At 35.9% G+C, this 26,162-nt stretch overlaps 1 protein-coding gene across 4 annotated transcripts in view; it reads left to right on the top strand.

Annotated features, from left to right (window-relative positions):
* LOC137666627 (uncharacterized oxidoreductase ZK1290.5-like) overlaps positions 1 to 26,162 on the top strand; it is a 49,958-nt gene that overhangs the window by 8,709 nt on the left and 15,087 nt on the right. For 3 of the 4 annotated variants that reach the window (XM_068406752.1, XM_068406754.1, XM_068406753.1), the window contains exons 2-3: positions 6,280 to 6,528; positions 14,013 to 14,114. In XM_068406752.1, coding sequence (XP_068262853.1) covers positions 6,280 to 6,528; positions 14,013 to 14,114 — 351 coding nt within the window. The remainder of the gene's footprint in view (positions 1 to 6,279; positions 6,529 to 14,012; positions 14,115 to 26,162) is intronic. The other variant, XM_068406755.1, reaches the window with a different exon arrangement.

The following is a 26,162-nucleotide window of genomic DNA, read 5'->3' as shown; positions in this document are numbered from 1 at the left end:
TATTCATCTTGTGGTCAACTACACTTTTTAAAATTGCTATCTCTCTACTTAATTGTATGCTGATTATGCTTAATTGTAAATTATGTACGTAACTTTTAAGTCAAACTTCCACAGCAGGAATGATTATGATAATGCCCTACTTAAGTACAGAGTATGGGCCTAATATTTTTTTTTCCTTTTGATCATTCTTTATTGTGGAAGTTGTTTGGAGGAGGAAAAAATTGTCACAGGTCTGTCTCATTTATTGTGAAGAATTTCCAAATGTTTAATGTTGTTAATTAAGGTAATCTTTATCAGATAGAGTAGTTTAAGGAGATGTATAAAAGGGGAGGAAAATAACATCAATATTTTTATTCAATCTATTTATTTGCTGTACATATTACATATTCTTATTAGTTATGAAGTTAAAAAGTTCTATCAAGGTATGGTAAGTACAGCAAGTAATTTCAATTGAGTTAACAAAGGGAATAGAATAAAAATAATTTAAAACTGGTTCACATCAGCAATTCTTTGTGCACTATTAACCGCTAAGATCTAGTCACAAAACGTTATTCTGAGGAGAAAAGGTTTAGTGAACCCTAGAAATTGGATTTGATTTATGCCAGAAAATCTGCCTTTTCACTGCTTGAGATTTCTATGGAAGGAAGCCACAGTCTTTTACCAAATGGTTTCTAAGGTAACATCTTATAGCAGAGCATCTGAAACCAATTTGGTTGTTAATGAGAAATAGTTCTCACAGTGGTGGGAAAGTGTGGAGTGAAAGAAAAGGCTCCAAGATTTGGCAGTTTGTCTGTAAAGGCATTTAAATAAATGTGTGCTGCTGCTCTGCTTATGAAATTTCTACATGGATTATGCATTCATAATTGCCTTTCGAGTGTATAGGTCACTTTCCAGAGTTGTCCTTCCCTATAAATTTAATTGAGAAGTTCTGCATGATAAAAATATTTATATACAATAGCGGAAAAATAGCTGGCACTTTCCAGTGGAAAGCTCTTTACTCCTGCAGAAAAAATATTTGCATTTTTTGGGTGATAGTGTATTTTTGCTGCCAGAAATACACTAGTGAATTGGTGCCATATCAGAGCCATAGCATCGCACTGATGATAAATGCTACTTGCAGACTTTCTGGTTTGTTGTGAGATGCATTCTGAGAAGTTGCTTTTATACCTCCTTTTCTGAAGTTCTCACTAGATAAATGGGACGTCAGTGATCAGAGATGTATGGTCATTTTACAGCAGATGATCTGAATATCTTTTACAGTCAGAGCCTCTTTGGGATGGACAGAATAGAGTGCTCCTGTCAACGATGGCTCATTGCCATTTCTTCCTTCCTCTCAGGAAGAGAGAAAACTAGCAATTCTGGCTTCCCTTTCCCTGGATACATAATAAACACCTAATGGCTCTGTCCTACCCTTTTTGCATTGCGGCAACAGTGTATTCCTCGATTCTGTTCCTTGGGGCTGGTGTAGAGTTGCCCGAGTAGAATTGCAGAGTTTAAAATCATGCTTGCCTACTTTTCTTCCTCATGTTACTGAATTCTATGAGCTTATTCTAACTGAGTTACACAGGAGAAAAACAGTCCCAGAGTGACCTCTTTGCACTAAGCAGTTGATCATATTTAGCAAAAATATGAGAAACATTACCAAAGTAAAACTTCTATTAAAAGAAAAGTAATATCCGTAATCCAGATGGCTTTTACAGAGGCAAGAGAAACTTTGTGGTGTAATCTGTAGACTTTACATAGGCCAGGTCTATTAACAATGTTTCGTTAGCGTAGTGGTATTGCTTAGGAACATGAAAATACCACATCCATACAGTACAGCTGTAATGCCCTAAAATGTGTGTAAATGCAACAAAGACCTCTATCAGGAATTCTGCAGTCAGTCATCTTATACCAGTATGTTGTTACACTATGGAAGTACCTGCCTTACTGCAGTGCTGGCAGGGTCATCCTCACTGTCCTGTGGGGTTTGCAGAAGAACATTCATGCCTATACTTCAGCTACTCTAGCTCATGGTGCACCATGTTTGTACGTAACCACCTCTATCGGCACCTGTTTATTGGAGTTACAGCACTGCGTTGGCATTGGGTTCATGAATGGTTCTAAAACTATACACTTTTTTGGCCATTTAACAATCTGAATCAGCTTTGTCAGAGGATCATATGAATGCTGGAGGAGGAGGTAAGACAGTAAGCAAGGACACTAAGTAAGGATTGCCTATCCTTGAGACATTCCATAGAAGAGGCATGTGGTTTTGTGAGTGGATTAGCAATAAATATTGAAATGTGTTATATGTTCATTTGCTGTATATGTAGGCAACATCTTATGTTTTATCATCAAATTTGCTCTTAAGGTAATTAGTGAAATCAAACTGTATTGACACCAAAAACTTTAATATATTCATAAGATGCATTATGTGGCTGTAATGTTGAAATAATAGAAATAAAGCTGATAGAACAAGGTACTTCTAGCCTATTACGGTGTACAATACCATATATACACAATGAGTATGTAAACATGGATAAAATTGAGATTTTGCTTTTGAGAGTTCTCAAGTGATTACTTGGAGATAAAAACATCAGCAAAGGAATGGGCATTTTTGTAGGTGTTTTGTTTGTCAACTGTTCTAATTTAGTACTGAGTACTGATGTCAGAAGATAATTAATCCGTGATGTGATCTCTAAATATCCTGGTTGTGGTTTCACTAACAGGAACTCTTCTAATGTAAGTAATTCCATTGATTTCAAGTAGCCAAAGTTATTCATATCACGGAACATTTTTGTATATTCAGATAAATAATACTTTCACATTTCCCGATGAACATGAAGACACACTCCCCCACAAAAAGAGGGAGAAAGCAGGGAGAGAAAGTAGGTCCTCATTCTGTTTTGAAAAGCTGTTGGTGCTTTGGCTCTCTGTCTGCAGTTCTACAGCTTCCGTGAAGGAGAGCAGAAAGTTTAATGAGGCTGAGAGTCAGCTGAGATGGTGCATAAAACTGGGAGGGCTGGGCAGCATTTTGATTTGTTAGTTGGTTTACATTTTGTTGTGTTTTTTGTTTTTTTTTTAGAGGGGGGGATCGGGGGGAGTGTTGTTGATTTGGGGGGTTTCGGGGGAGTTGCTCATTTGGGGTTTTTTTGTTAGTGTTTTTTTTTTTTTCCCCCTGTAGCAACCAAATTGTGAACAGGATTCTGCCCTTCTAATAGTGTTTGAAACTTTTTAAGGATTGCCAGAGCTCTTTTCTCGTTCCGGTTTTGATAGCATTGTTCTTCAGGATATCAAGATAGTGATGAGTAATCATGACAAAAAGAACAACGTAACTAATTAAGCTTGGTTTTCAATGGATTTGTGTCCTTTGACCTATCCATATTTCCACTGCAGTATCCTTGTCTTTCCTAACCACCAATTTTCACAAAATCTGTAGGAATTAAATTATCTCAGACATCTTCAGCTCTGTGAAATTTGGGTTAGTTCAGTTAGTGAGAGAACGCTGCTATTCCCCTAGGAAAACAAGTTATAATACTAATGAAAAAATAGGGAGTTTTTCCGGACTTAATTATAATTTACTTCATTTATTGAAAGGAATTGCTTTTTTTTAATCCGAGAATTCTAGAATCAATATATATTAATTCAGTATTTTTAGAAACAGTAGGAGGATGGAATCAAAAAAATAGGAATTTAAGTAACTCCACCTTCTTTTGTCAGCCTTCTGCATCTATGAATTGTAACATGTTTCATGAGTAAACACAAGAAAACTGTGATTTCTTAAGTCTAGAAGCTGGTATGTTAGTAGCAAAATTAACTTAAAAACCTGTTGTTCATGATTCAGTTAGCTTGCAAAATGGTAATATGAAATAATTAAGCTTTTTAAAAATTATTATTTAGTGCATCAGGACTGTTGTACCTCATTTTTAGACATAGAAATTGAGATAAGTCACTCCAGACTGATCTTGGTCTCTCTATTTCCTGTGAAACAAGAGTGTGTGCCATCACTGAATGGGGAATAATAACAAAATTATTCTGAATCTTCCTTCTTTCCCACTCTCTCCCTTTAACTTTTAAGGGTTAAATTTTTTAAAAAAAGTTGTTTGTCCTAAATGTTCTTACTGAAATCCATTATGCATGAAAAGAGTCTGAGTCCATTTGCAAGACCTCTAAATGAACTCCATTCATTCTGTGCTTAGAAGTGTCCATTCAGCCAGAAACAGACACAATAGTTACAACCTAATTTATTTGGCACCAATACCAGCTTATTAAAAGTGAAGGAATTGTTATGAAAAAGTATAGTAATTTTTCTATGCTAGTTATGTAATTCTTTACTAAAATTCCTTTCGGATCTGGATAATGTAATAATTGCATGTATGTTCTTTGCCCGTAGTTGCAACGTAGTAGCGTTGCATTCATCTAAAATTCTTAAACATTCATGAAGATTTTGAAATAGCTATTTTGAAAATACAAGTTGATCTAGCTTGGCTTACTTTGATGTAAAACAAGTCATAGGGACATTATTTCTAGATGACTCAGAAATTAAGCCAGTTATTAATAATAATTAGTGGCTATGGAGAAAAAAAGTTTTAAAGTTTTGACTTTTAAAACATTAAAACTTTGTTTACATTTGGAAGGTAAAATACTTATGATGCACACGTCAAAATTGTAAGAATATAGTATTATAATTTCATCACTCTAAAATCCATGCAGATAAATCAAGAATTCAATACTCCACATTTTGTAGGTCATGAACATAAAGTGGGGATTGTCCCATTGCGATCAGCAGAATGTCATGATCCTCAGGTGTACGTGTGTGATATCAGACCGTATTATATCTTATTTTAAATGACTTGAAGTGTTGAGCAAGGTTACAGAGGTATCACTGGCTTTCCTTCTAAGATTAGGAATGAACAAAAATGATAAGCATTTAGGAGAACCTGTCTTGCCTTACATGCAAGTAGGACTTCTGTAAGTTCTTGTTCTTGCGTGTGTTGTTACGACGTGTGTGAGAAAGTCATGCAGACTCCCGTGGGCGTTCTCTCTCCAGTTCAGGTATGGGAGGTTCTAAGGATGAATCTAAGGTAACTGTGTGTTTTCACTTGTTTCCTTTTTCTGACAGTCTGGGTGGCCATATACATTTGTTAATTTCATAACATGTAGATGGTGTTTGATGTAGAAATAAATATGTTTGGAAGGAAAGAGAAAGTTAACAGCAGATACAAACTTCACTTTATATTATTCTTTGACCTGGAGTCCTTATTTAGATTCAGCAGTGGCTGAAGGCCCTACTGCTGTTGACTGTTACAACTGCACTGGGCCCTTCTGAAGTTAGTGACATAGCCATTTGCGTGCAGACTATTGTTTATAGCACTAGGGCCTTTAAGTACTAATCATCATCTTAGAAGGTGGCTTTGGTAGCTGACTGGAACTGACTGAGCATTTCCTCCAACAAACCATAGAAAATACTGTTTGTGGGAAGTGTGTCAGTGAGGGTGAATGGGTGAGGGGCTCATGGCAGGAAGAACAACTAACAGGAAAGGTTAAGTAGAAACATCATCCTCCTTGCTCTCAATCAGTTCTTTATCTGACAGTCCTCCTGCTGGTTGCTTTTCCTGCTGAGTCTCCTCCTCCTTCCGTCCCCTTGACATGCAAAACACATGTCCAGTGAATACCTGCACAATGAGAGTTACAGTACTTTGTTACTGAAACTCCCTGTATGCCTTTTCTGTCACTTGTGTAGGATTCCATTGTTTTGGTTACTGCTGAGCTTGGCATTATGTGAAACTGCACCTGCCGTATGGCCCGGTCTGGGGTTGTACAATGCAATAATAATTTAAAGCTACCAGAAGTTCAACAGAATAAAGATTTCAAGATACTTTCTGCAAAGTAAATTGCTTTTTAAGTTATATTTTATTTCTTATTGTTAATATTTTCATCTGTAAATGTGCTCCTATATGAAAATTAAGTCCCATATACTAATTTTCCATAGAGTCTGTGTTTTCTCTTTGATGGTCTTCAGCCTGACTTCTGAAATCTCTTCTTTACAGTTAAATGCTGTTGATACCTGATTTTGGTGGAGTTATTTCTGATCAGCGTCAACATTCTAGCACTTTATGTATTTTCTCAGCCTAGAGATCTGACAGTTCCCATTTCTTTACTATTAGGAAATGAAAATTGAATAAGAAGGTTCTGTGACAATATACAAAAAAAAAGAAAAACAAAAATTAAAAGAATGATAAAATATGTCCCTCATCATTCACTGCTGACAATTCCCTTCTGATTTTGTTTGTTTAGGTACTTCCCATCAAGGTGGCTATTCCCATGATGCTGTGGTCCATGCATTACAAAACTGTGGCATTCGTCATATTGACACAGCAAAAAGATATGGCTGTGAATCTCTTCTCCAAAAAGCCATCAAAGAGAGTGGTGTGAAGCGAGAGGACCTCTGGATAACTACCAAACTGTGGCATAGTGATTATGGCTATGAAAACACAAAAAAAGCCTGCTTGGAGTCATGCGAAAGACTTGGTGTTGAATATCTTGGTATGAATCTTTACATATAGCTCATTTATTACACCTTCCGTGTGTGTATTTGCAAAGATGAATGAATTTCTGAAAAAAACTATGTAGATAGATCACAGAAACCAAATTCTGCCTTTATTTACACGTTTGCAGATTTCTTGTTCTGTTTGTTCTCTAGGAAGTTCATGTGCATATAATTGAAAGTACAGACTTTTTCCTTGTTGCAAATGTTTTAAAACAGATCAAGATATGTTTTATAAAGGTACATTTCATTGTTAAATTGATCTGAGGAACCAGTACATGAGTTTTATATATTTTGCTAAAAACACCCAGAACCTATGAAACAAGCATTCATGAACTTTACAATAATTTATTGGTAACAGGGTGACAAAAATGCCTAATTTCTTCTGTGGTCTGTTAAATCTCAAGGAATGGGAGTCTTTTCTAAAACTTACTTTGTAGGTCTATTAACTTTTAAAAATTCTGAATAACTCCCTTTGGTTTGGTCTGTCTGATGCAATATACTTTGGGGAAAATGTTGGAAATATCTACAGACTTTAGAAGACTAAATCTGACTAACACTGAGTTAGACTTATGCATTTTTAAACTTACCCTGATCATGAACTTCTCATAATCAAACATGTGGTAGTGTCACTCCTTTTTTAGGCAAAGAGCTGCAATAATGACGCCAATTAGTTCTTTGCAACAGGTCATAGGAGAGGAGGTACCTGATAAAAATAAACATGATATTTTAAAAATGCTTTTTCTTCTTCTTCCCTAGCTGGAGCAATAAAAAGAAAGTGGAGGTAGAGGAAGATGTATTTAAAGTAATAATCTAAAATAATGACACTAGTGGAGATAGTGTTTATGCTGAAAATCAAGGAATAATTGACGTAACCATTAGACATTATCTGTCAGTGTCCTAAAAGCCCTCATTTTTCTTCACTTTCCTCACCCTGTCCCCCTGTTACCAATAAATAAACTTTAATGAGGAAGTGAACAGCTTTTGAGAAGTAGAGTTTTCACATAATTAATGGTATATAATATTCATGGCAGCTGTGTGCTGTATATACTGGCTTTTTGCTTGGGTACTTAGTAAGATGAAGGGAAAAACCCCTGAATGTGTTAAAGACTTGAGATATTTGTATGCACATCTTTGGCTCCATTCTTTCTGGAAATGTATCCCTTAACTTCCTGCACAGGTACAGAATAATGCAGAATGAATTAAAATCTCCTTTTCTCTGTTCCATGCAAATACAGATCACTGCAAGGAGATTTTCATAAACAACGATTCAAGCCTTGACTTTCTCCTCTAAATTAAGAAATAATGTTTCCTTCTCTCTGCTTTCTGCTTATTATGTTTTGTGTTTGCTTTCTTTTTTCTTCTGCTTGCTATGGCACTGGTGCTGAATGTCGATGAGAGGAAAACGTGACTCACTTCCAGGAAATCATTTTTGGTGATTCCTTTTAGTACTGTAATTTGCTTTTATTTTCTCAGGTAGTAGACTGATTAAAGTAGTTGCTCACACAAATACTCAGTTTACATATTGCTGCTAAGCAGGAATATGTGAAATGAGGAAAAAAAATATCTGAGAGCAAGAAATGCACAAATAACTGTCACCATGTGAGTGAATCCTTGGACTGGCATAAACGGAGCTTCAGTTTGTCAGATATGTTCAGCTCTGAGACTTCTTTTGCTCATATTACTAAGACAAATTAAGGAGTATTACAACTGCCTGTGCAATTTGCCTCCATGACAGTTTTTTTTTCCTTTATTTTTCTTTTTTTATACCCTCCCCCATCTTTCCTCCTTCCTCACCTTTCTTCCACTGATTTGGAGATGTCTGAAAAATTTATAAAGCTCTTCCTGAACCGCCACTTAGTCTGACATAGTGACCTAAATCAATGTAGGCTTCAGCTTGCTTTAACTTGACGATTTGTGAACTGTGATGGCTTAGGAAATACTTCACATGCAATTCAGTCATCTGTCGGTGAGGATGGTGACCTCTGCAAGAAGGATGGGATGGCAAGTGGAGTAACAGTTTTGGCTACTTGAGTTTAATCTCTGTTGAGTCAACTCCACAGACCGTTTTTGTTAAACACAATATGATCTGCACTTGTGTGAAAGAGGGGAAGGTTGAGTTCTATGTTTAGTGCTATACATGCTGGTGAAGTAGACTCTTAGAGGAGGTACAATACATGGTGTGTTTCATGGGGTTTGTAGAAAGCATCATGCTTTAGGGAGTCCTGTACCTCCTGTCTGAAAGCACTTAGCTGGAAGGTGCTATTGGAAGGATTTTTAAGCAAAAAGTGGCAATATCTTGAAACATGAACTTTTCAAATGTTTCAAGGATGCTTAGAGTAAGAGCTTTTTGTTGGAAATTTTGAGGGTTATCACAAGTTTAACAGAAGTAACTGGAATGCAGAAGATTGGTTTGAAACTATGGGTGTAAACTTGTAGAACTAAGCTTAGATATCCTAGCATTTTTTTCATTCATACCTGCATTTTATGTCCCTTTTCTGCTGGCCAGTCTATACCATAGAGAGGACATGAAATCCATGACAAGAAAAGATCTGGTAATAACAGGGCAATTTGTGTCCAAGCTTATTTAGGGAAGTAAATTCCTCAGTTACAAGCATGTGTTAAAGCTGGAAGTTTTTCTGTGAAATAGAAATGTGAAATAAACACACATTTCATGTACCTAAATCAGAATTTCCTGATTTCATTATACGATATTAACCAAATATGTGGTAGTTCGCAGCATTTCCGTGAAGATCCATGGTTCCTGTAGAAAACTGAAAGATCCTAAATAATATATCTGTGAAGTTAGACATTTATGTTGGAGGGAAAGTTAGCCTTTCAGAAGACTGCAAAAAAGAAAAAGCTGTAGGACCCCTGGCAGCTAAATGTGCAACTAAGCCCTTCTGTTCTCGGGAGGGTCCTGTTCATTTTCTTGAGGATTCTTATGGGCTGCATAGTCCATCCATGCAGACTGAATTAGAGACTTGGGAAATAATCTAACAGGAATTGATAAATCTGTGCATTAGCAGTATATAGAATGCCAGCTGTTGAAACAGATGAACTGGCAAAAGCAGTCACAGATTTTTAAGAGAAGAAGTGTTCCATGTAAAATACTGTTATGAAACCTTTTCGATGAACGCTTTTTGGGCAAATGGTATTAGGAGAGCAGTGTTCCAGGTCTTTTATTTGAATCAGTAGATTATATATCCATGAGAAGCTGGAAAACTGTATTATTTGTGGGCAGTGGTTGTAACAGATGCTCCACTCCTTGCATTTTCTAACTGTGGTCATCAACTAGCAGTCACAGTAAACCAATATGAAATGGCAGCAAATCTTACAGGTTTGGCAGTAGCAGAATACATTCCTTGGGATTTGGATCAAACCTCCAAAGTAACAACTTCTTGAATGTGATTTGTGGGTTACAGAACTCATAAACAATTTTATTTTCCTTTTGACTGTTCCAGTGTGTTGTGTTCAGGCAAATTTAACCTATCACAAATTCCCAGCTGGAGTTGGACAAATGTTCTATCAGCATATTCAGTGTAATAGATGAATCACATGAATGATGATGATATACCCAGTTCAGATTGTGTATGAATTCAGAACGCTTTGGAAGTTACTTGACATTGATCCTTGTTCCAATAGAATAAAAAACAGCAACAAAAAAAAGGCTGGGCGGGAGAGAAGAATACATCATGTACATACTAAGTGCAGTGACAATTGAGAAAAGCAGGGAAAATATAATCATTGCATTAAGATAACTGTGCTAAACATTGAAAAAATATAGTTTTGGAGCCAGGGCTTGTTCTTCAAAACTAAGTTTGTTATAGTGAGTTTTGACCCTTTTTTTTTTTAATATTGTATTAGGAATATGAATAGAATTGCAAACTTCTATTTCCATGACAACATGCTGTTGGCTTCTAAATGCGTAAAATGTCCCTATATTTTTGAGTCAAGAACTGTGTTGGTTGTAGGTGCTGCAGCCACTAAGAAGCAACAAACTACTCTATTTCAAATGTCTGTGTGAAAGCAGTTCACATGTTAATTTTAGGTTTCCTGCAGCACTGTTTTGACATTTGAATGAACGTCAGGCCCTCACCACTGTACACTGACTACAGCTTGATTGTCTGTAAAGGATGCTATAAAAAGTTGGTAAATACGAAATTTGAGTGTGAATGTTTGGGTTTTTCTTCTTCTTTCTCAAGTGCATCCTGATACTGTGAATCATTCGTTGTTTTTTATTTTAGAAGATGTTTCAAAGTATTGATTAATCTATCCCACACTACAAGGCACAACAACATTGTTCTCAACTGATAAAAATGTAGTCTGTTCTTAAAAACCTCCAGTGGCGAAGTTACGCATTTCTTGATTAATGGAACCTTCAGCTATTTTGATAAATAATTTAAAACTAATTTCTTGCCTCCAAAATGAAAATAAGAGTGTTTGTGTTCATGTAATCCCCCAGGAGGGGAAATATTTTGAGCAAAAGAAAGTGTGTGGGTGTAGGTGTGAATGTGTGTACAAATGAAGATGAAATTTTAGACCTTGGTTTGTGAGGTGCTTACTGTTTTTATTGGCTTACAGGTATTATGGAAAGTTTTCTAACAGATGAAGTAGAAATAAGCAGATCCTAATTTAAAATGAACTATGCTTAGTTTATGTAAATAGAGTGGCAGCTCCATTTATGTACCCCATTGCAAGGCACATTGTATTCCTTCGTCTCTGAGATAAGGTACCTTTGCCCCACATCTTCTGTGAACACCTCTTGCAGTCAGGAGGACTGCACTTTGTGATCCAACAGATGCTGTCTTAGCCCTAAATGTGTATAACCGTGAAGTAATTTTTATTTCAACAAAAAGCCTAAATTAAAATAAACATAATGGGGTGATATGGACATCATATACCTGATAACATCACCTTTCTAAAATAAGGGACCAACAGCTGATCATGTTTGCATTGAAGAGATCTCAGACACTAATACAGGGAAGGGTGATGTACTGTATTTTTTTAAATATCCAAGGCCAGAGATATTTCAGTTATCAAATTAATTTCTTGGGCTGAGCACAAAGCATCTTTGTATGTGGAAATCCATGGTGTAGCTATTTCTGTGAACATTTGCAAACTGTAATGTCTAACTGAATATTCAGGCTTTTGGAAAAGTAGCTTTTGGTGAAATTCTGCTGAAGTTAATGATTATTTTTTATTTGTGCTATATGACATGTTTCTGCATAGTTAAGCAGTTCTTAGTCTGATTTGGAGAAAATAACAAGCAGCAATTAAAGATGTGTAATTCTTCCATTTTTACGTGAGGTAAACTTACACCTACTTATATATGATGTTTGCTTTATACAAGCAAAAAAGTTTTAATTTAAACATGGCTGTCTATGCAGTAAGTACCTCCAGTGGCATACATACTTTTGGATTAAAATGAACACTTGATATTAGCAATTCCTAATGCTAATCCTTGGGATTGCATCTAATGTAAGTCAGTGGAAATTTTAAATGAGGTTTTATTGACAACGGAGTTAGAGTAGTTCTGAGTTTTGAACATAACCTTACCAAATGCTTTAATCAATATCCTAATATTAGTTTTCACTTAAATGTCACAGAAATTGGTATTTATTCTAATACCATATATTGGTATTTATTCTTAATAATAACTTCTTTCTTCAGAGCAATTAGAGAAGAAGTAATTATTCACAGATCAGTGATGAACACAACTGCATGTAGTTTTTTATTCTTTTCTAAATTGGGAGTGGATTTTATGTACATAAGGGCAAAGAATGAGCAGCTTTCTCTTTAAAAGTGGCATAAATCCAGATACTGCAAATCATTATATGAGTGATATTTGCTTGTCTGAACAACTGTGTTTAAAAGTCTAATGGGTTGTTGATATCAGAAAGTGCAAATTTAGCTCATAATTTCTGTGATACACCCAAAATAATTCTTTCCTTGATACATCTGTAATGTGTCTTACTGTACAAAATTCTGTACTGTTCTAATTAGATTCTTAGTGTAAGCAAAATATTCTCTTTAACAGTGTTGCAATGATGTACCCAAATGTGAACTGGTGTATTATAGTGAATTTCAAGTTACCTTTTTCTCTTAAATCGAGGTTGAATTTGTATTTATAGAGGTGGAAAGCTAATATAGCAGCCAGTGGTATAGTAATCATTAGTGCAGTCCTTAAATGTGAATTAAAAAAATTATGGCAAAGGATCTGTGTTTTCAGAAGGAGGTGCTGTAAATAAATGATGTGATGCATTCAAAGAACAAAAAACTCTGCTCATTGCAAATGAGTCTATTTTTTTATTTCTTAACTCTACATTTGAACTGCCAAACAAGAAATATTATAAAGCACAAAGACAATGATGCACATCTCAGTCATGCATTTATTTCCTTTTCCTGTTTTGTCTCAGACTAATGTGTGTGGCAAAGACCAACACCTCTTTGATTGGGATGCCTGCAGTTACCTGTTTAATCTGCAGTTAGAATTTCAATAGAAATGTAATTGTAATTTACAAACTTACAAAGGAGTTACAGATCCTAACATTTTTGAAATTTAGGTAATCTGATTTGGAACTCTGAGTCCAATACATGTAAATTTCTCATTTTTAATTTATGTTGGAAATGCTTCCTTTTTCAGTAGAAGGATAGTCTTTTCTTGCATGGAGACAACACAGAAAAAAAAATGCTTTCCTGAGACAGCCAGTTTCAGTAGCAGCTTGGATAATTTCATCAGCAGTAAACCTTAATTGTGTTTGAAAATGCGCTAACATTTCATAAAATGTAGTAAAGCATAATGTTGTTCCCTTAAAATAATATTTTTAAAAATGCTTTAAAAAAATCACAAATGCTGACACAAAATTATAGCAAAAAAACCTGCATGAAAGAACGTGCTGTAATTTTCAACAGAAATTCATAAATGGAATCATAGAATGGTTTGGGTTGGAAGGGACCTTAAAGATCATCTAGTTCCACCTGCCACAGGCAGGGACACCTTTCCTCTAGACCAGGTTGCTCAAAAGTATTCTTTAGAAAGGAAAAAAACAGACCCACTGCTCAGGTTGCATAAAATATCTATAGAACTGCCAGACATATTTATCTTCCATAAACTGAAAAACTTGTAGCACTTCAGCAGTAGTCCAGTCTCAATTCCAGTGACTGAAATCCCTTTGATTTAAATGGGGGCTTGTTACGTGTTGAAAGTTTATTAAGTGCATATGTGACCATGAAATTCTGATTACAGTGACTTAACCCTGTGGCACATGTGCAACTTCTGCTACCTTTATTTGTTAATGAAATGTTGTAGATTTTGTTTATTGAAACTAAACGGATGTATACAGTAATGATCACTGAGTGGTAATTGTAACTGTTTTGATGATAATATGTTAGGGACCATTATGGAGGGAAAATGCTGTTTCACGTAGTTTGCTATGCTTTGGGCACTTTAATGAGTAGTCTGGTTCTGTTTCTTTTTTAGATCTTTATTTAATACACTGGCCTGATGCACAGGTTCCAGGTAAAACCAATCGAGAGGTCCGAGCTGAAACCTGGAGAGCGATGGAGGAGCTCTATGAGAAAGGTGATATAATAATGAAAACCTATCTTGGCAGAAGGAATTAGTGCATTTTGGGATTTGGGGAGTTCATAGTGAGAGATGTTCAAAAACTTAATTTGAACTGGATGCTCATATCTCAGTTAAATTTGGATGTCTGAGTTATGTGAATCTCTTTGGAAATTGCAGCGTTAGCATTTTGGTAAGTTAAGTAAGAGAGCTTTGCGTTGCTTGTAAATAAAATATTGCCAAATTCTGCCCATGAGATTAATGATGGTGTGCATACTTTCTTGAGGAAATCTACGGATTATGTTGAAATGTATATGCCACTATAGAACATCTTTGTAGTAGCCTCTTCTGTTTTAAGTATAAATCATGCTAAGTTTTACTTCCTTTGGATTTGTTTTTAATTGTATGATGCCATTTTCCAATTTATCGTATGTTGTGGTACTTTAGAGATCCATCTGTTTTTTAGAAAAGGTGAACAAAAAATGGCTAGATGAGGAACAAATTTTCAACTGCAGATGCTTTGGTACTTACTTTTTGGGGAAAAAAAAAAATAAAGAAGGGAGCTATTCTCTCAAGTTCTAATAACTGTCAGTTTGATTTTTTTGGTGCACTGCAAACTTCAGTTTGTGTTCATAGCAATAGGAAGAGTAGACTGCCCCAATCAAAATTTATCATGTAGATTTAAGAGGAGGATTTTGCTCCTGAACTATTATTATTATTAATAATAATAATGCAGTATTATTAGAAATAGTATTGTAAGAAAAGATCCTGTCATGCAGTTCTTGGGCAATGTGGACCACCCTGTTTACAGCTTCAGAGAAGTTCCACGGACAGGGAGAACAATTCTTGGATTAAGAGTCTATCTGCTAATCCAGAGTTACTGAAATAGTGATTGTAGCAGGAGACTTGTACAAAGGCAATTACAGGCTGTGTGCCACTACCAGTTTTATCAGCAATAAATAAACCGGTTCTCTTACACTTCAACCCTTCAGTTACTTTTGGTCTGCCTCTGGAAACACAGAAGTAAATTATCTTTGATACATCTTTTGTTCTTGCTTTTTATATTAAGCATAAGGGAAGTTGCAAAAAGTGTTTTCTGCCACGTAAGGGATTACAACATGCAGTTTTTAAAGAAACAGTACACTGACCTAATATTTCAAAGCATCAATGACTTTTAAGTCCAAAGATGGATTACTTGACATGGTACTTCATCTTTCCACTGAGAAGTTTTTTTCTGATGAGTATTTAAGTTAGTGTATGTCATTTGTGCCTAGCTCTGCCATCCTAATTTGCGACAAAAAGGTTGTATTGTTATTTTCTGTTATTATTCCTATCCTCTTAGCTTTATTGTGCTTTTGCTTGTGTGTTTGTGATCTTTCCGGTCTTACACAACTTTCTTTCTCTCCATATCTTCCTAATGGGAAAGACTGTGAGCTGTTCAGTGGCCTTCCAGTAAGACACTGGAAATACCATCACTGGCCTCATAGGCAGAGGAAAAATTACTTTTATTTTTTGTCCTCTGCGTGATACCTCTTTACAGACATCCCGTGTCATATTTATTTTTCTTGCAATTGCACTTCTTTGACAGCTTTGTTGATTTGCATGTTGCTACCCTCAGTCTTTTTCTGAATTTAAGCATTCTGTAAACTCATCATTCATTTATCTGAGCGTAAGTTTTCCAGCTCTGGTTGTTTAAATTACCTCAGTTAGATCATCTACAGGGGAAGGAAAATTTATTAGTCTGGTTGAATCAAGTGCCTTAGAATGTTAACCTCCACATTTTTGCTTTAAGGGATACAGACTCTGGATGTCCTGACCATTACCATGTGTTACTGAAATGATACACAAACGTTAACCACTCTGGAGATGGAAATGCAATGATTCCCGAGGAAAATGTTAAATAATTTGTTTGCGTGGTTAACCACTAGACTTTCCACTGAAGATTAAACCTTGCTGCATATCTTTATGTGATTTGCTATGTGTTATGTGAGCAACGTGCTAGCCTTGGTATTAATTGAATATAGGATTTGGTCAAAATTCTTACTTGAGGAAAAAAATAATCTTCATTTATTGGGGAAAAAAAAATGTAAGTTATATACTAAACAGGTGAATTGTCTTCTCTGAACTTCACATTGGTTCAGGTAGTCATTGGTTCCTGTTTGCAATCCTGTTACTTTTTTTTCTTTGTTTTTTTAGGAAATGTTTATTCTGGAAAAAAAAGATTAGTAGAAACTAAAAGCTTCACATTTAAGGATTGACCATTTAAACCAATAATATGCTTCTGCAGTCAATTCACTAAGGAAACATTGAAATTATTCAACTTGCTGGTGGGTTTAGCAACTAGCTGTGTCCACACTGAAGAGTTTCTGAAAGTGCAGTAGGAATAAACACTGATCTCCATGGAAAAAAATTGGCTTCTGTTATGGGACTGATAATGCATATCTATCTGCAAGAGACTTAAAAGATGGTTAAAAGATCTCAATATTGATCTAAGTCTTTGGTCTGGTTGAAGTTAAGAAGATTTTCTTTAATCACTTTGTCTGTGTTCACAGATCATTTGAGTGCAGATATTTGAAAATCTCAGTATTTCAACTTCAGTTTAATTCCAGGTTAATATTTATTCTGCAAAATTTCACTTCCCTGGGGCGAGCGACATTTTAAAATAATGTAAATTATTAATAATCTTTTTTACTGTTATTGTCAATTGCCCTAGGAGGAGGGTAAATAGACTGTTAGTACCCAAGCCTGTAAAAGTCTTTAATGCAGATTTTTTTAAGACTGTGTTAAGTGTTAGATTGGTCACAAGTTGATGCAAGAAAAATCCCAACTGCATCTACATTTATAGCTTTGAGAGAATTTTTTTTTTTGGGTCATGTCTACAAAGATAGATTCAATCAGGTTCATCTGAGAGCTAGCACATAGCAGCTGAGACACAGGGCTGCAGTAGCACAACTTGCAGGGCTTCTGGCCTGAAGTATCTTCTCACTCAGCTAACTGAGGAGAGACCAGAGGTGGTGGGTGTGTGCCCCTGTCCGGGTCAGCATGCCCTATTAATAAGACTCTGCCCCAGATTATAAAAACTCTGTGTGACAGGTTAAAAAAAAATCTGAATTATTTGTCAAATAAAATATTTTGTCAAATAAATATTTTAGGGAGCAGAAAACTTGCATAAAAAGCTAAACTAAACTCCTCAGATTATAAGGATTCTTATTTTAGTAAACTCTTAAGTACCTCTGGCTGTAGAAGAAGTAGCAGGTTTATTGTTATTTGAATGCAGCGTGTGTCAATGAAATTGGTGTGTAAACTGGCAGATGTGCATTCACTGAGATGTGTGGGCCTCCCTAAGTTTACTGTTTCTTAATCCTTGACTGCTTAGTAGTGCTTCCTATATATACTCTTAATGAACGTTTGGAATTGAGCTGTAACATCAGAATATTCTCATAAATAGAAAATAATAGATTCAGGTGATGAGAGAGATCCTTTGCTATCACTGAAAAATCCCCACTGCGGCTTACCACTATACTGTTTTTGTATTTCATCAAAAGGAATTTGAGGTTAACATTTTTCAGAAGAATCTCTTCCCATGATATGATTTGAACTAGAAACACGAACAATTTAAAATGAGAATCTGAATAGTATTTGTTAGGGATCTGGTCACCCTCTCCAGTTGATTACTTACCATACTGAAGTTTTGGGCTGCATTCCTTGGATCCAGTGTGCTTTATATCTTTGGAAACTAAAGAGGATCTGATTACTGCCCCAAGGCTGAGGTCTCAGGAACACACTTGAAAAATTTGTATTTTAGCACACTCACCCTTGTGCTTGAATCCACTGTTCAACTGCCTAATGCAACTGAGCAGCTATCTCAAGATCTCACTTCAGTTTAAAAACAATTTCGCAGAATCCTGTGCATTTTTCTTGAGATTTTTCGTGAGGGAGACCATGACAGATATGAGAGCGTACCCAAAAACACTTGTAGGGATTCTGAGGCCACTATTGTCCTACACTGTAACAGTATGACATAATACATTTATTATTTATGTTAAAATCACACACCTTGAAAGTTTTATCCATTTCAGGTGCTTTAATCCCTCTGGGTTGTGTCTGGAACATGGTCCTGTGTCTTTCTGGTTTGCCCTTGAGCTACAGAGTCTTTGGATAAACATGTTCATCTTTTATTTTCTCCTGGGTAAATCCTTCAGTATGTTTCTTAGGGTCCATTAAAAGTCCTGCTGGCATCTTTCCCTCTTTAACCTGTTCTCTCTTCCCTGCAAACAAGGCAAGGTTATACTTTTAGTTTGCTTTTTTAGTATTCCTATTGTAGGAATACGAAAGAAGCCAGTCATTGAATTTGCTGGTTCCCCTTAATATCTTTCCAGGGAAAAATGTCATGCAGCCCTGGTCCACAAAGGTAGATATATATTTACAGTGGTGTGTAAGCCTATAGCTATTGTATCATCCCGTAACATGAACCAAATCTTATAAATTGTATGTACATTTCCCCAAATCATACTGAAAGTATATTAGAATGCTTATTCCTCATATTCATGAATTATAACACTGCTTGATTCATGAGACATTCACAAGCTGGTTAAGAAAGGATTCAGTGCAGAGACTTCTATTTTGTCTTACAGTCTGTTTCCGTAAGTCTTCAGACCCTGGGATTTACACGCATTTAGGCACAGCCATGCTTCCAGAGGGAACTGTGCCATCTCTTATGGTAGCTCAGGGATCAGAGTTCTGCACCTGGTCTTGGTAGTCAGCCCAAGTGATCAGAAGATTTTCTACTGGAAAAGCTCCTAAGGAACTGCAGCAATTTCCACTGATCAGTCATTGCAGCTTTCTTATGTTAGGAATTAGGAACAAATGAATAGGGGAGGATAATTATTATTCTGTTTACTGTTTTTAGAAATGTAGTGTGTACCTGACAGTATAGGATAAAATCACTACCTGTACTAAAAACTCCCATTTAAAAATGCTGGGTAACTTCTGATAGACCAAGCTGATAAATAGCTCTTTATTCATAGCAGGAAAGATCTTACTGTTAAACCAATTTCTACTGGCTGAGGACAACCTTAGAGTTTCAAGAATTAGTTTCTTTAAATGTTGTTACGCCTGAGAATGTAGCATTTTTTTTTTTTTTTAATCTTCTGTGACTTGTTAATCTGCTCCAGTTTGATTAGAGCTGTTTCACAGGAGCCGGGTGACTCCATTGCTCTATGTGCATCTGTCTTGAGGTCGCAGTCAGAGTAAAGAAGTCCCTATCTGTACTGCCGTGCTGAGAGGCAGAGAATTCTAGACGTGTGTATTTGCTCAACAGCCTGCATACATGTTTTCCTTTAAAGAGTTATGGGATAAACAGTGCTGAGAGAAAAGGGAGAAAAAATTCTTAATTTTGGTCAGTGAGACATTTGTGTATAATAACTTGTTCTTTCTGTTGTAACAGCTGAAATCAACTAGGATTTTTGTAATATGAAGGCTATGGTTTGAATTTTTGTGGTTTCGTACATTGTCATTTTGTGGAATTATCCTCTCCAATACCTCAGGACAGAGGCCAGACTGCCTACAGAACCCATTCCAAGATACATACATTGAGTCAAATATTCCCTTGACAGCTGCAACATTCTTGTATAGGCATTTGTCTGCTGGCAGATGAAAGCAGTGTGGCAAGCTGCTTTGACATCATGAGTAGTCATTATATACGCTCACTGGTAATTGGTCTGTTCCTAGCAAAATGACCCTTTCCATATGCAGTGTCTTTAATGACCTTGATTTTGGCATTGTGGCTGGCCCATCATCTCGGCAAGCTTTTCATACACATATGCACATGATTACTTGTCCCTCCATCTAAAAATGCTGGGAAGAATGAGGGCCTCCAGCCAGTTTTTGCCTGAAGTTGGCAAGACTAGTAACGTGGTAGTTGTTCTGGGTTCAGATCCCACTGGAACTCAGTGCCATTTTACTAAGAGTAAAATTTTTTGCTTATCTTTTTAGTGTAAGCAGTGTAGATTATGCTTACATGAAACACACTTGCCTCAGAAATTCCTTGATGTGTTATTTCTATCAGTTCTTCAAAGTATGAGTGAGGATTCAGTAAACCAAATAGTTTTTGTGTAGGTGTCACAAATTTCTGGTACATCCTTTCCTAGATGACATATTCTGCTTTTATTCTACTGAAAAATTACTTTAAATCTATGCTTATATTGTCAAAAGATGAACAGCTGACAATTCACAAGCATTGTGTTACAGCTCCACAAAATGTTTGTCTCAAGAGCGTTTGTTGGTAGAAGTCATATGCGAACATGTGTATATAAGTTGCACTAAAGTTTTAATAAGTAAAAGCAAGTAAGTAATTTTCCTAGCAACACAACTTTTTCACATTGTCTATAGTATTCTCTCTGTGCAGATGAAGATGTCTCATGGGCGTGTTATTATCAGAAACACAGTTTAGAGGTGTGTTTTCATGGGTTGAAGGTGGTTGCAGTTGGTGAGGATGTTGGTTGCACCACACCCTGTTGATCAGATAAGATAGCAATAAAAGACGTATGCAAAAAAAATTACTACACATATTTATGTCAAAGATCATAAAGAAGTCTTCATAATGTGCAGTATCTTATTTAAGAATAAGAAATTGCCATAGAATAAACCATTTTGGTGCGGATGTAAAGGTGGGAACAAATCTAAACTTGCCTGAATGTCTGTCCTCGTTTGTTATGTTTTGCTCTTTTATTTTCTTTTTTTTTTTTTTTTTTTTTAAAATTTTAAGGGTAATTCTAAGTGTAAAAATAAGCCATCAGACTTCTTTGTTTCATGATCTATTGCAGTGTATGGTTTGTGCTTTTTCTACTAGCAAGTGAATCCTTTTGTCAAAAACTTAGATAAAGCTTTGCTTCGCTGACTGAAAGCAAATGTACACATTTGTGTACCCACACAGAAGTGCCTAGAGGTCCCAGTGTGGACACAAGAGCTTTTGGGAAGAAGGCAATGCTGAAATACATTTCAAAGGAAAATCCTTGTCCGAAACAACTTTTTGTCTCAATAAATACTCTACGTGATTTGGGGAGAAGGCATCACTTATCTGTTTTGCCTATGTTGAATTTAAGCCCTAGATTCCTAGCTCTAGTAAATCAGTATTGCTTTACTGACATCAGTCAGGTTGCTGTTACTTGTACCAGTTGGGAATCATTATCCCCTCTGATATGGAAGCCCAGTTCAGGAAACTGTGCCATCATAGTTACAGGGGGGACAAACTATTTAGAGTCTAACTATGTGCTCTCCATAATACTTTCAAAGTGCTAGTTTTAAGGGTACATATTCTAATAGCCTTTAAGCACTTAGTGATAATTTTGATCACACTGTCACAACATAGCGTGTGGTGGCAATATTGACTTAAGGTATAGTGGGATTGATTCTGTACCATGTTGCTTTTGCAGTTTTCATTGCCCAGCTGTTTGTGAGCAGCTGCAGAATGTTCTATATATAAAAATGTATTTTCAGCCTTTTTTTTGAACCTGTGTTCTATTCACAGTATGATTCTACATGCTTAAAACTGGCATAAGACAAGGGAAAATCTGTAAGAGTACAAGGGAATTGATTCAGTTTTGAAAACAACCAAACAGCCTTTTTGGTGATATTTTTTTTTTTTTTTTTTTTCTAATCTGATCTGGTTTGTAATGTCAACTCAAGAAAAAAATATGTCAAAATAACTAAGATAGTGTTGCATTGAAGTAGTGAGGATGAGCAGCCAGGGTCAAAGAGACAGAATACATCAAGCTAGTGTTGCTGCATTATGCTATTTAGTTAGCCATTTAACAGTTGTGTAAACTGAACGTTTATAATGAGTTTTCCGTCACAGAAGATGACAATTTGACTTCTACTCATGCCTCCTCTCCCGTTGTCCTCACAGTTTATCGTGATTCACAGGTCATCTGTAGCAGGAGTAATGATCATGGAATTGTAGTAGCAGGAAAGTAATTTTAAGGCAGATAAGCAGCTATACTGTGGTAATGAATAGGATAAAAAGAAATCCTTCAGGGGAGGAAGCATGCTTTTTGTGTTTTCAATTTTGCCACAGTCTTCCTGTGTGTCTCAGGCAGGACACTTAGCCAAAATTTTGGTGTCTATGTTTTTTAGTCTGTGAAATGGGAACAAGTGTTATTTCATAGATTTATAACTTAATTCCTTATTGGTTCTAAGAGTCATATGCTTTATTTATCAAGGCTTTGGCTTGCAATGTGCATGTGGGGCACACTCGGTGTACAGCTTTGATTTAGCAAGCTGTGCTGAAATCAAATCTTGTATGGTTTCTGAGTAATACCATTTACCCACAGAGAAGTTCTTAGCATGCGTATCAGAGAGAATGTGGACCTTTCCAACCTGGGTAACCTCCTTTAATAAAGATACAGTTACTGCAGTTGACCTCTTGTGAAAAGTGGATCCATTTGTGTTTTTAGTCGGTGGCTTGAATAGAAGATGCAACAGAATGGTCTCTGTTCACTGGACGTGGGAATTCTCCCTTGCTCTGACTCATGTAGAGCAGCAGGGAGGGGGAGAATGGGCTCCACAAACCCAGCATCCAGTTTTGTCATTTTTAAAAAAACCTTTTTGAGCTGAACTTTGTACATTTAATATTCCAGAGGGTATTCAGAAGTTTGATAAAAGTCCATAGTAGTGCTAGAGAGAGATAAGGCTCACTATTGTACTAAAACAATGTTGTGGTGCCAAGACAGTATATTTATGCTTTTTTGTTGCAAGACTAACAGTGCCCATCAAACTTTGTATAATTTGGTATTATACCAAGTAAAGGAAAAAATACCCAATCATTCTCTAGGTTGCCATAAAAAATGCTTTAAGCTTAATACGCAATGACATTGCAAACCAGTCCAATAGCATGATGTATTGCTTCGCAGCAGCTGGGAGTAATACAGTGTGGTGAAATTACCAATGTAGTGGAGGCCAAGATTTTTCTGTGTAGAATAGAAAAAATACTATTTTTTTCCCATTATAATCAACCATTATTTTGCCAATATGTTTTCTAATGTGTCTTTCAGAGTTTCATGATAGTTTTTCAAAGCTGGATGAAAATTTCTGTTCCACCATTGTGGTCAGTCAGTTTTTAGCATGCATAAAAGAAGCACAATTGCCAAGTTTTCCTTTGAGCCTGTGAAGTCAGAGTCGCAAGGAATAGGGCAAAGGCTCAGTAAACTCTGAGAGCTAATAGGGAATTGCAAACTCTGTTTATTGCACGCGGCACTTTCTCAAAATCTGCTTCATAGGGGCCAAACCACTCATTTCCTCGAGCAGATAAGGAGGATGCTTTCTCTCCCTGAGTCAAAGCTCTGTGACTTTGTAGATAAGGCAGTATAAATGTATATTTTAAAAGTGTACTTTCTAGAGGGATTGCAGTGAGCACATTGCAAACTTTGATCTCAGAAGACCTGAACTTCAGAACTAGTTAAACTGGTTAAGTTAAAAAGAAGTATAGATTTTAAAACCACCTGCTATCACAACAGCTAAGATGTGACTGGTGCCTGAATTGTCTGAAATGGGATTTTTAAGCACACTAAACAGGCATTAAATTGAAAATAAATGCCTTTTCTTTCCCCCTTTTCAAGACCTGTGGTACAAACTCTGGGGACCTACCTCTGTCAGAGCTCTGTGAGAGAGGAAATATAAGGAAATGTGCCCCCCCCCAGTTGTTTCAAGGCAATGAGTCACGATTCTTTTATGCAAGTTTCTCAATATGTATTTTTTTTTTATTTCTACAGCTGATGTGATCATTTCATGGATCTTGTTTGATATACGTAGTCACAAGTGTTGATCTGTCGGATAAGGCCCAGGAGCTAACCAGACCTTCATTTTCTTGTTCCTCATTCTTAGGATATAATCCAGCAGATGTAAATGTGGAAATAATTCTGTATAATCTCCTGCTTTAAGGCAGTCTTTCCCAGATTTGGACAATGCAGAGCAACTCTGTTAATCTTCCATCAAGCAGATGGAAGCAGTGCTCTAGAGTCGAATCCATTGATTGTTCATTGAAATTTAGATTCTCTATTTTTCAAGAAATTCCAGTGTTTTGAATTCATGTTTCCAGCATGCATTGAAATAAGATTTTTAATGCAGTCAGGCTGTGCAATTTTTTTCATATTTTTTGTATTTTATATTGCAATTTGATACAAAAGTCAAAACACTTTAACTTTCATGTATTAGACTGTAACTAAAAACAAAGTAATGAAGTTGAAATGAAGGGTTCTAACTTTACCAAAACTAAATATATGTATTTAATGAAAATTAAATGTTTTAATTGTATTCCCTGGAAAAAAAAAAAAGCGTTAGGAAAATGCTGGTTCCACAAAAACACTGAAATTCTAATTATTGTTTCTCTATTGTCTGTGGAAATGTTTACTTTCTTGGCAATTTTTAATTCAGCTTTCTCTGTGCAACATCACTCTAAACACAGGAATGCCGTAATATTGATTTTAGTAGGAGCGACTCAGATGACTTTTAAGACAAAATGTAACTGACCTGTAATTTCTTGATGGGAAATCTAACAACAAATTACCAGTGAATGCAATGGGACTATGGAGCAGACTTCAAAGTCTCCTATGAGAAGTATACTGTAGGTGGGGAAAAAATTGAAGCTTTCTGTGGAAGTGGATAAGTTTAACAAGCCCTTTCATCTTTCATGTATGTGATTGAGTTTTGTTTTATTTCAGCCTGAAATAAAAGCTTTATTCTTCAAGGGCAATAACAGCATGTTTTTTGTAACCACTTAGCTTTCGACAATAGAGTATAATATTTTGGTTTACCATTGTGTTAAAACTGCAAGTGTGTTTCTGACTTCTTTGGCATAATGATTTATTAGTGTTGACACTCCAGAGTTGTTTGTCAGTAGAAGTCAAAAGCTCAGGTTTTGCTCCTTCTGGCAGATTACTTACAAATTATGCAAATCACTGTAGTGCAGGTTATAACCTAATTATGTTATACATCTTGAACAATGATAACTCCTCTAAGGGAAAGCTGCCTAGCATTTTAGTTGCTAATGTATTTTTTTCTCCATTTATATATCTACAAAGGAAACCATATTAAAAAGTGATAGTATGTGTGCAGGTTTTGCTGGCTGTGCATCTTACCTGCTTGTGCTGCTAAAATATGTGAAAGCAACATAGCAGTCAAATTGCCTCCATTTATATGGTTAGTGGCTTTTCTAATGCAAAACTGATTTTTTTCAGGGCTTTAACAATCTGTTTATAATAATTAGCAATAAACTGTAACTTCACTTACAGAATTTCATAGAAGACTAGAAAAATTTAATTTCTTTGCTTTGTCCAGGTAAATCTAACTGAAAATTCAAGATACTTTGTAATCTTATAGCTTATATTTTTGTATGCCAATTTATAGTCTACTTGCGAGTTATTTTTTTATACATAAAACGTATCCATTTTAGGAATAAAGTACTCGGTTAGTAAATTTTTCTCCAACATTTTCGTTTAGCTTTTGCTTCAAGTGAAAATGTTCTTTTTAATGTATTCACATATATCTGTTGCATTAATAAGTTCTTTTTATGTGTCTGTATTCCAGATTCAAATCAAGGCAGCTCCACATAGTTCCTTGCTGACCTCAAGACAGTGGCAATTCTAACTGTGGAATTAGCGCAATTTCAGTCCAGAAATCATTCGTTTGACATAAAATGGCTGAAATTGCTCAATGACTTCTTTATTTCTGAAAAAAGAACAGTATAACTTTTGGGTTCATTCCTTTGTTTTTCGCTGTAGATATTTGTATGTATGTATATAGATAAGCACATGCATATACGTTATATTGGCCAGCACAAATACTGGATTAACGACAGTGACTGGACTTCTGTGTTCACACACCTTGAGACAGACTTTCATCTGCAGAGTTACAGATTGAAATGCAGATCAAGTCAATCAAGACAAAGTTCACATACTGAAGAAATTAGTGTGATTCATAGTCCACAGAATCCCCAGCCTAAGGAGACCAGTACTAGCCTGACCACAGTTGGTTCCCCTATTAGCTGTGAATAAGGACCAAACTGTCAAAGAT

The sequence above is a fragment of the Nyctibius grandis genome, chromosome 8, assembly GCF_013368605.1.
Source record: "Nyctibius grandis isolate bNycGra1 chromosome 8, bNycGra1.pri, whole genome shotgun sequence".
NCBI lineage: Eukaryota > Metazoa > Chordata > Aves > Nyctibiiformes > Nyctibiidae > Nyctibius > Nyctibius grandis.
This window is presented reverse-complemented; position numbering and strand designations above follow the sequence as displayed.